Source organism: Choristoneura fumiferana, chromosome 17, assembly GCF_025370935.1.
Source record: "Choristoneura fumiferana chromosome 17, NRCan_CFum_1, whole genome shotgun sequence".
NCBI classification, from domain to species: Eukaryota; Metazoa; Arthropoda; class Insecta; order Lepidoptera; family Tortricidae; genus Choristoneura; species Choristoneura fumiferana.
The window spans coordinates 20,474,403-20,485,207 of NC_133488.1; the positions used below are offsets into that span (position 1 = coordinate 20,474,403).

Genomic DNA, 10,805 nt, shown 5'->3' on the forward strand with positions numbered 1-10,805 from the left:
AGTGACTAACACTTCATGCAAACGATGCGCATGTGAAATTTATTAATTTAGTCTTTACAGATGTGCAAAAAAAAACAGAAAGTTGGGCACTTCTAAAGCCGAGTTTAGACTTGCAAGAAAAATCGTGCAAGTTGCATTACATTGCGAGGCGGTAAAGCCAACGAGCTTGTAGTGGTCAATTGAGCGCCGCACGATTTTTCTTGCAAGTCTAAACTCGGCTTAAAACAAATATCCATGTGTGTACGTCAGTAACCATCATGCACCTCGCATTGCATACATCTTGTTTAGGAGATTGCCCTGCTAACACTGAATATTCTAGATATCTACAAAGCATGAAACCCTCGGTGCGCGAGTCCGACTTGCTATTTGCCGGTTTTCTTCGGTCTGGTTTCAATAAAGAATATTGTATTGTATGTACCTTTAGACAGGAAGAGAAATTTAACTACCAGCAATAAATTGGACGTAGTTATGCAAACAGGAACCAACCCACACCTCCCCCCAAAGTTTAGATAAGTATATATGTAACAAGTTAATAAAATGCACCTTCTTTAAACTTGATAGAGTGCATTTTAGTAGCTTGTTGCATACTAATTTCAATTTTGGGGGGAGGTGTGGGTTGGTTCCTGTTTGCATAACTACGTCCAATTCTGCTTACGAAACGGAATGACGTATAAATAGAAATAAAGACACCGTGTCCAATATGTCCGCATACAGTTTACATTCTTGATAAAACATGTATGAATAGTTAATATAATGAAAACTATATTTTATTAATGCCACATCGTGTCTTCATAGGCACTCCTCTCAGATTGAACTTCATACATACCATTAAATTACTTCACAGGTTTCCTCACGATGTTTTCTTTCACCGTAGAACTATTTGTATGGTAATTTACGCACTAGATCCGATTTCCGTCATCCGATTTTACCATACAAATAGTTCTATGACTTTTCTGAACTGTATTTTCACGGATTCGAATTGGATTCGGATCACTGCATACTTATACTTACTTAGTGCGAAACCGCTGTAAGTGTAGTAAACACAGCCTGTGATTTCTCACTTAAGATTCGAGTTTCCTAGAAGACTGCAGGTTATAAAGGGGTGAAGGCTTCTGTAACTGGAAGGGTGCCAACGTCCAAGCCATTTCCTTATCTGGGTCGCATCTATCCGTTCGTTAATCGAATAAACTAAACGTATAAGGCTTCGCGAGTCAGTTACATAATTCTACTAGGAGCTGACACATCTGAAAAACAAACCGTGCCGTAATGGTGAACAAACAAATATTCGGTAAGCAGGTTGAACTGTAAACTGTACGGTAGGTCAACCACTTCAGAATGACATGGTAGCGCACACGCGGAGTTTATACGAAGAGTGCCTTATCTATTATGGTACGTGAATATTGTGCGAGATGCACACCGTTGCCGTTCAAGATTGATTACTTGTTGAATCCGTTGCCGTGCACCCCGCAATGTAACGTAACTCTCGTATTTCCCGTATGGATGAAGCTTAAGCATCCGTAATAGTATTTGCATAATGTCTATCGTGTGAAGCAATTAGGAATCGTCTTGTTAACGGGTGCTCAGTTGCCTATTCAGTTTCGTAGATTCGCTTTATTGTACGAGTATAGGTTGATCAAGAAACTCTTCTAACATCCTAAGTTTCAATGTTAGTTATAATACCTAACATGGACACTATATTTAACTTAGTCGAGTTCATAAACTTGTGAGCAAAAATTTGATCAAAAATATCTGAACGCTTCTACGCCGTTAACAATAGAGTCGTGTTCAGATATTTTTGATCACATTTTTGCTCACAAGTTTATGAACTTGACTGTACAAGTCAGTGTAGCAAATAGCCTTATTGATTTTTGTCTGATGCATGATGTTAGAACTGTCATAAAATAGTAGAGCATGGGTAGAGCTCACGTAGGCCAACAAATTTCAAATCATTTATTCAGTAAATAGGCCGCAATGGGCACTTTTACACTTATTTTTTTAAACTACCAGCGCTTTCGGAAAGACCATCATTGCCAGGAAGAATGCGCCGCAAGAAACTTGGCAGAAAGTATTTTTTTTTAAATAAAATAATTACAAATATAATACTTAAAAACTACAGTATACAATTTTGACTTTACCTCTGTTAGGGCCTCTCTAGGTGTCCCTCAGGGACCTCAAAACACCGGTTATAATATTAGAGTGAGATGGTAAACTAACCGCGTTATGCACCTCATCGGAGCAGGTCAATGTAGAGCAGGCGTTACCATAATAAAAAGACCATAAAAACAGGTTTAAGTTTTATTATATCCTACGTATTTACGCGCTTATTAAAAGCCAGCTAAGTAGTTAGTTAACCATCAATAAGTTTCTCTAAAAAATAAAATTGTGTCATCTTGTTAAAATTAGGATATATAACTATTATAGGTACTATTACATCTTCGGGACCTTGCCTAAGGGGTCCTGTTTAAGTAATTTGTTTTCATTTTTAATTTATGTAAGTTTTTTAAATGTAGTATATATTTTTTTATTTAATGCATTATCTATTTTATTAAAAATATATTTGAATTTGAAATTACTATTATACTTAGATAGAATTAAATATTCTGGTTTCACTTTATGATACCTTACAATTATTTTCTTTGTAGCAATTTTTTATTTTACTTAGGCACTTTAGAAGAAATTTTTGATTACGTTTAAGTAAGTAAGTCAACAATGAAGTTGTCTAGAATAAAATTTCTTCAAAAACATCTAACACACAAATCCAACTATCTCTAATGAAGCTCATCTCGGATATCCTGTAATTAAACTCAATTAAATCTATAGACTGATTTCACCTTTCGGTCACGACTGCAGCCGTAGCCGTAACACAGACGTGCGTGCGGAAGCGAAGAGTGAAACCAAGTTCATTACGAGCAGGCCGCGGGCGTCGCGACGTCACGAAGAAAGTGTCCCGCGGCAGTCCTCCAACAGCGCTCGCGCCGGCCGCACGCCATGGACGAAGCCACGCTGTACTCGCTATAAAACAACATGTCCTTCCGAAGACTACTGAGCGCGGTCCGGTCCGCGCGCGAAGCCCTCGTGCGCGGCGCACCAATGGCAGACGGACTACTCAAATCCCTAGTTTCAATAATCGTGATATGCTGCATCGCTGTGTCATCACCACCTTCGGCCTCAGCGAAGCCGTTCTCGCTCAGTTTTCCCGCGGGATGGTCGCTGGCGGGCCTCGTGGGCAGCGTCGGGGCGCGCTCCGACGACGTGGAGCGCCGCGAGCCCGCCGGCGGCGTGAAGCCCTACACGGGAAGACGCGTCTCCAACGATACGCTCCGCATGATCTACCACTACGACCAAACCGTCGCCGTGGTCGAGCTAGGCCCCGGGAAACTCCTCCTCAACTGCGAACTCATCGAGACACTGTGAGTAGCTTTTTTATTTAGGTATTTATTAGCTTTTAGTGCCTCCCCTTTTTTCTTCCAGTCGTCTCCAGTTTTGCCTAAATGCTGCCGGTCTGACTGGAAACGGTCCAAATCGTCCCGCAGTATCTAACCAATCCAAATTTAATTAAACACATTCATCGTCAATACTACACAATGCCTGTTATCGAATAGAAAAACAATTTTTAAGCTACCTTTACAAATAACAAAGTTATACAGGTTTGAAATTCAAGATTAGACAGAGAAAGACATACTGGCATGTGACGTCACACGCCAGTACCGCCATACTTGCTGCATAGAGAAAAGCGTTTGAGAAAGAGACAGGTATATAGATTTTTCAAAAAATCACTATAAATCCAATTTTCAACCGATTTAAATTTTCTCTTCGCTAAACACTATCTGTTTATCTATATTTTCATAATAATATTAAGATATGGCAAAATCAGGAGTTGTCAAATACCGTATTGTAAAAACGCCGGCAGTCGCAGTTTTAACCCGATACGATCTAAAGGCGCTGCTCGTTAAGTACCTAGGTACTCTTGACGAATTGATCCTACACAATGTATGCAGATTGAACTTACACAGATATCCTATTGAGTTTGGGCTTATTGAATCCAATAATAAACTCATAAAAGCTGTCCCCGGTAAGTTTTTGAATAGTATCTTAATTCTTAAATAATGCATTTGATGATGATAATAACAGTTAAGTTAAATTGAATTGCATTGCTACGCTGCTTATTATTCATGAGTTCATGACATTAATTAGGTCATTTCTTTAGAATACCAGTTGCAAATTGTCATTTAAATGATACTCGATAGCTAAGTAAAGTAACGGTTTTAGTGCAAGTGAATTAATAAATACCTATCATGGAACAATTGACACCACTTGACCTGATCACAATATGAAGCAGAGTTTTTACTATAAGTTATGGATAAAATGGATAAACAGACAGACTCGTAGATATCTACTTTATTACATAAAAGGTGTCTACAAATTCTTCTGGAATACCTATTCCTACAGGTGGTTGGGTTTGTTTGACTCAATACCCCTGTTAATGTTTTTCGGGGCTTTTTAATTGTGTTTAACATGTATTTTCCATATTTACATATTTGAATATCGAAAATTAAAATAACTTAGGTTAAAATGTCGATGTTCAAAATATCGAAAATGTTAAAATCGATTGTATCACAATATCGAAAGTTGTTATACAATATAGTCAAAATGTCTAAGATTGAAATGTCAATTGATTAAAATATCGAATGAGTAAAAATGACGATAACCAATAGGTATACCTAAGTTGTAAATTAGAATATCGTACATACAAATCTGCTTTATTTATTGCTCCTTTCTTTTAATAGCATTTATTTTACATAACCTAGTCATTTTTAACACTCGCCGGCTGCGAACGCGGCACGCTCGCTTCGCTCGCTCGGCTCGTGCGTTGTTGTGATGACAGTTCTAACCTAACCGAACTAAATATTTTTGGTAATTCATGTTCAATAGGTTAGGTTAGGTTAGTATTGCGTCAAGGCGCCAAGCGCCTCAACTGGGCGGAATAGGAGCTCCGCGAAGCGGTTAGGTTATCTAAACATTCGAAAATATAAACTTCTGTTATTTTAATTTTCGATATTTCGATACAGTCGATATTTTAATTTTCGATATTTTGAACATCGACATTTTACCCGTGGGTATTTTAACTTTCGATATTCAAATATGTAACCATTTTCCATTCATTGATCGATGTTCAAAGTGTACCGCATAAAAGGCGTGACAACGGCGGGTCAAATATTATAATAAAAAACCTTTACAAGAACATTCAGCAACTAGCCCAATAAGCTCCTGAATTATTCCAAATGAATTTGAAGATACCCTGTATGTTAAATATCCAAGCCGTATGTCTTATACATACATTTGCCCCGGCCGGGAATCAAACCCGGGACCTCAGACCTACTACAAAAATTAAACTTCAAATCGGTTCGTCCCGCTTATGAACAACGCCCGGGCTTCCTAAGTAGGTTCTATAACTAACACCTAGACTTACCCTATAGGCTAAATACTCGCAAGTATTAAGTAAAAGTTAAAACCCGCTAATTATACGCAGACCATACGCAAAACACGCATATTATCGGATATACTCGTAGATCAAATTATATCAAAAGCCGCGTATCCACTAGAGGCAGCCTCGGGCCGAGCGGCTACCTCGCTCCGAGGCCGCGCAAGTGGAGACGCTGCCAAAGGCACGGCTCAGACTGAGGCTCCTTTGAGCACGGCCAAAAAACCGACAAAATGTGGCTCGGCTCGCGGTGCTCGGCCTGAGGCTGCTCCAATGGATACGCGGCTAAAGATCTTGGTGGCGAGTGGCGTCGCCAAAGTAAATACTTACTAGCATACTAGCTGAAAAGTTTAAGAGAACACGGCAGCGAGAAAAGGTTCAAGATAATCCCACCTAATATTATAAATGCGGAAGTTTATGAGTCTGTTTGTTTGTCAGCGAATCACGTTTAAACCGCTCGACCGATTTAGATGAAATTCGGATAGGTACAGATAGTTAGAGCCACGGGGAAGAACAGCGAATAGTACCCGGAAAATTGCATAGTTCTCGCGGGATAGGGATACAAATTTTACGCGGACGGCGTCGCGTGCAACAGCTAGTAAACATATACGTACGAGGGCAAAAACTATTGTCGATATGTTTTTTCGATATGGTTTCACGGGATACCCGTAAAAGTAACAAATTTGGAGTTGAAATAAAAAATACAAAAAGACTCCAAATAACCAATCATAATTTGATTGCTTAGTAGCGACATCTCTTGTCTGGGTGAGCGGTTGGTTCCGAAAGAATGTGACGTCTCTCGATGAGAGCGAAACATAGATGTCGCTAGTGCTGCTGCATAAGTAGCGTAGTAGAAATAAGCAACCTGAGATATGTATGCATAGGAAAAATTCGTGTCTAAAATTCCTGTCCAGCGGTGGTGTAGGGGTTATAGCACGCAGCACGGATTGCTGAGGACCTGGGTTCGATTCCCAGCGCTGGTCTCTTTTTCTGGTTTTTCTGTGCATCCATGTCTCAGTTTGTATTTTCGAAACTATTGTCGAGTTTTGTTACAAACTTGACCAATTTTGGAAAGGTCATTTGAGTAAATTATTGAACTCTACACCTCTACAAAAACACGTTTTCATTACTTAATGTCGCACACAAAATACAAACAACGTTTGACAAATTGTTGTCCATCCTTGTAACGAATGACTACTCGATTGGAATCAAACTATTATATTGTCATTACGTTCAACTGTAAATGTACAGCGTGTATTTTTTTAAACCACAAATTTTAAGGGTAGTAAGTCAACTCAAAGTTTTTATTTGCATGAAATGCAGTACAATGTGATTAGTATATACTTAAATAAAGTAGTCGTACTTATACATTTTGTCAACTACTGGCAGTCTGGCACACAGACGGAGAGATTAAGTCCCATATTAGGCAGGCATGCTCTACAAAATTTAGTGAAAGGCTTAGTAAATTTAGCAATATTAACGCTATAATATTTGACAGAAAATAAATATTAATTTAAAGGCCCTAATAACATACTTTCACATGTTTTTCCTTATAAAATAAATAAGCACGCAATGTATCACTATGTACTGTACGTACATGATGCATGATTAATCTCTAAAATTACTACTTAGTTACTTTGTTTTTATTCAAAACGTCGCACTTGCTGTCACAGATCCGCTTCTCTTTCGTGTCAAATTATTATGCGCAATACATTGTAAAAATTACAAAAAATAATTACGAACTTGTAGTTAATGCTTAATTTAAAATTTACGCTTCACGGCACTAAAACAAATACCTGGTTACTTTTTGTGTTTGTATGAAAAATACATGCTGTATATAGAAATAAACACCCACGAGCACCTACTTAATAACAGCTCCTATTGAAAATTATCTCATGTCATTATTTTCAAAATAAAAAAGGTAAAAGTATAATTTTGTAGTGTTAATTACCTCACGCAGGCAATATTGTAACATAAAAATCTATGAGCCATTATTCTTAAGTCATCAATTGATGATTGCGTTCGGCAAGACCGCGGTAGTCCTATAGCCTCGGACCGCCATGTGTCTAGCCCCGAGTACTGCCTTTTCGCAACGTAACGTTTGGCAACCTGTTTCATTTCGCAACTTTTCATTTCCCAAACTCTTAAACTGTAAACATTTCAGGATTTATTTCAGGGCCATCGTGTAGAACCCTTTGGGTTAGGTTAGGTTAGTTTTATAAAAATCCTGAAATATTTACAGTTTCAGAAATATTAAACAGTTGGGAAATTAAAAGTTGCGAAATGAAACAGGTTGCCAAACGTTATTTGCCGAAACATTAGTAAACCGTCTAGCCCAATCGTCGATGTCGGTTTTCACACTAATTTACCTACTTATTTTGTATAGGAAATTTTGTTTAGGTTATTAGGAATAGAAAATGGCTAAAAAGTCAAATTATTATGTGCAGAGTGGTTAAAAAAGCTTACATTTATTTGATCTACTAATTAATCTACTAAAACCTATGAAAACACCAAAAAATGGTTAACAACTGGCGCCATCAATTGTGGAAGAAAATACACATGATAGCATCTTTGGTTGTAATTGAAATCCTTTTTTTATCGTTGTATACTCCTACTAAAATGTCACCTGCTGCAATGACTCAATCTCCGGGACGGCGTGAGTCTTTGCCGGACTTCCTCGCGCATGCGCTGTTATTAGCCTGCGCGGACGCCGCGCAAGGACGGGGGGACCAAAGGGACGTAATCGCTGTAATATCACAACCATTCATTAAATAAATACCTTTGCCTACTATTTTTCATTTTGATACACCGTCTCTAATCAGACAGCTACGTCGGTACGAAGCATACCTATATTTTCATACAGGAAGTCGCTCTCCTCTATTTCCACCCAACTTGTGACATGCTACCATCAGCCAAATAGTGGTCTATCAATTTTTAAACAAGTTCCTGTCAAATGAATATGTCCCTAAAGTCGAACTTTCAAGTTGACTGACACGTATGTTGGCATTATTGTTTTGTGACATGCAAACGATTATCAACTTTAGGATGGTAGACCACATATTTGGCTAATGGTACAGTCACCAGCACCAATATCTGACACAACAAGCGTGCATAAATATCTGATACGACTCTATTTCTAGGGCCGGAAGGACGTGTCAGATATTTTTGCACGTTCCGCTGTGGCAGATATTAATGCTGGTGACTGTACACAAACCAAGTCGCTAACGCATTCGAAACTATACGAACTTAATTTCTCCATGCTACATTAATGTGTAATGTTTAATCACACGGTTTATACCTACTACAAAGTAAAGACGTCATCGAGATTTTCCGCCATAGGCATCTCTCATCTACCCCTAGGATACTGGAAGCATACCTCTCTGAACTGCTATTCCTAGTCTTTGAGAGAGCTGAGTATAGCCCTTAGCTTGGGTTTTAGAGACTCTATCTTATCATTTTGTTCTAGTTTCAACCGCACCCACACACGTATGTACTTGCAGTGTCTGTACATGCTATTTCTGAAGGCATAGAAGCCATAACTTAGAGGTAGAGTCTTAGAGGCTCTACCTTATCTTTTTAATTATATTCAAGGGTGCGGCCTTTGTTGGAAGTTGGAATCCGACGGAGGAATATGCATTTTAACCGCTTTAGTCAAACGAGTATGGCCGTGAGATTTACTTTGAGTCATAAGCCTTTCAAATTTTTGATTGTAAGTACGTCCTGTATCACCGAATTATTGTTTTTATTTCTTAATTTGTTTAACTTGCTAACTATTAACACTCAAGAAAAGGCTGCCAAAGCCCGAAGGTCTCAGAAGATTCTATTTATTTCATTGAACTAATAATTCGAATATAATTTATAGTTTTAGAGTACGATAAAAAAGAAAAAGGAATCAAGCATTTTACCCAAGACGCAAAGGAGAACGGTATGGCCGTTTTTTTTATAAAACGACCCATGTTTGACTTATCTCACCTAATGAAAACTGCAGATGAGGTGCAATGTGTATCTCACTATGGTTCTGTAAGTCTATTTATTTTATCCTTGAAGTTCCTAGCCTTAGCGCAAGGTGGCGTTTGGGTAGGAGCGTATGTTTGTGCATTTTTAGTTGCATGTCTGTTACCGTTTTTGATGCAGTTTTTGTAACATTTGTAAAAAGTAAAAATTCAATTATACCATAGAACGTTCTTACAGTAAGTGTCATGATAAATTCCCTTGTCAAGCAATGCGATGTTACTATGACTTTTTCTACGAAAAGGTTCCACGGTGGGACACGAATCAGTTGGTTCGAGAATTCCTTTGCTCACCCGCGACCTTATGATAGCTAAGTTTATGTAAGATACTCATATGCGTGTTCATGCAGTTCCTCCACCTCCACACTGTAAGAACACACACAAACCCGTCTATCACCATTACCACAATACACTGACGCGTTTCGAACTCAACCAGAGCTCATCTTCAGAGCAACAAAGTTCGAAGTACATTACACTGAGATGTTATCAGTTATAACCTCCGTGGACAAATTTTATAGATACTCGTAATGGAGTGTAAACGTAAACAAAGATCTTAACTTAGGTATTAACCGCTCTAAATCGGTTATTAATCCCTTCATGCGACCTTCCCCTACTTTGTCCGGACTTTGGACGCCGATACGATATCGGGGCAAGAAAAATGTATGAAATAGGATCCGATACCGGATCGGATAATCTGAAAGACACGTACATATTTCATAAATTGAAAATACAAACTGAAATATAGATGCACAGAAAAACAGAAAAATAAGACCATCACTGGGAATCGAACCCAGGTCCTCGGTAATCCGTACCGCGTGCTATACCGCTACACCACCGATGGTCCACGGATTGACCATCAGTGGTGTAGCGGTATAGCACGCGGTACGGATTACCGAGACCTGGGTTCGATTCCCAGTGATGGTCTTATTTTTCTGTTTTTCTGTGCATCTATATTTCAGTTTGTATTTTCAATTTAGGTTTTACGGATGACCGTAAAAGTAAAAATTTGGAATTGAAATAAAAAATACAAAAGATTCCAAAAAACCAATCTTACATATTTCATACATTTTACTTACCCCGATATCGGTATCGTCGTCCGATACCGACATCGGATCGGATAATCTGAAAACGCTCTAAGCCTGACTGAAGTAGCATTACAAATACGAATGATTACGAGAAAATACGACGTGAAGGATTATTTAATGTATCTATAATTTCAACTTTAGCCTTTATACGAGTAAGGATAATTTGGCAGGCGTAAAACAACTCTACGCGTGACTTGGCATTCACTTGAACACCGTGTACTAGGCGTC

The 10,805-nt window shown here is 38.5% G+C and overlaps 1 protein-coding gene across 1 annotated transcript; it reads left to right on the plus strand.

The window, feature by feature from the left end:
* Positions 1-2,930: 2,930 nt before the first annotated feature.
* LOC141437236 (uncharacterized) lies at positions 2,931-3,414 on the plus strand. The gene has a single exon (XM_074100493.1). The coding sequence runs from the start codon at positions 3,025-3,027 to the stop codon at positions 3,412-3,414; it is 390 nt and encodes a 129-aa protein (XP_073956594.1). The 5' UTR covers positions 2,931-3,024.
* The last annotated feature ends 7,391 nt before the right edge of the window (positions 3,415-10,805 follow it).

What these genes read in the sequence shown, in the direction of transcription:
- LOC141437236 (XM_074100493.1), top strand. Translation starts at nt 3,025, where the DNA reads ATGTCCTTCCGAAGACTACTGAGCGCGGTCCGGTCCGCGCGCGAAGCC.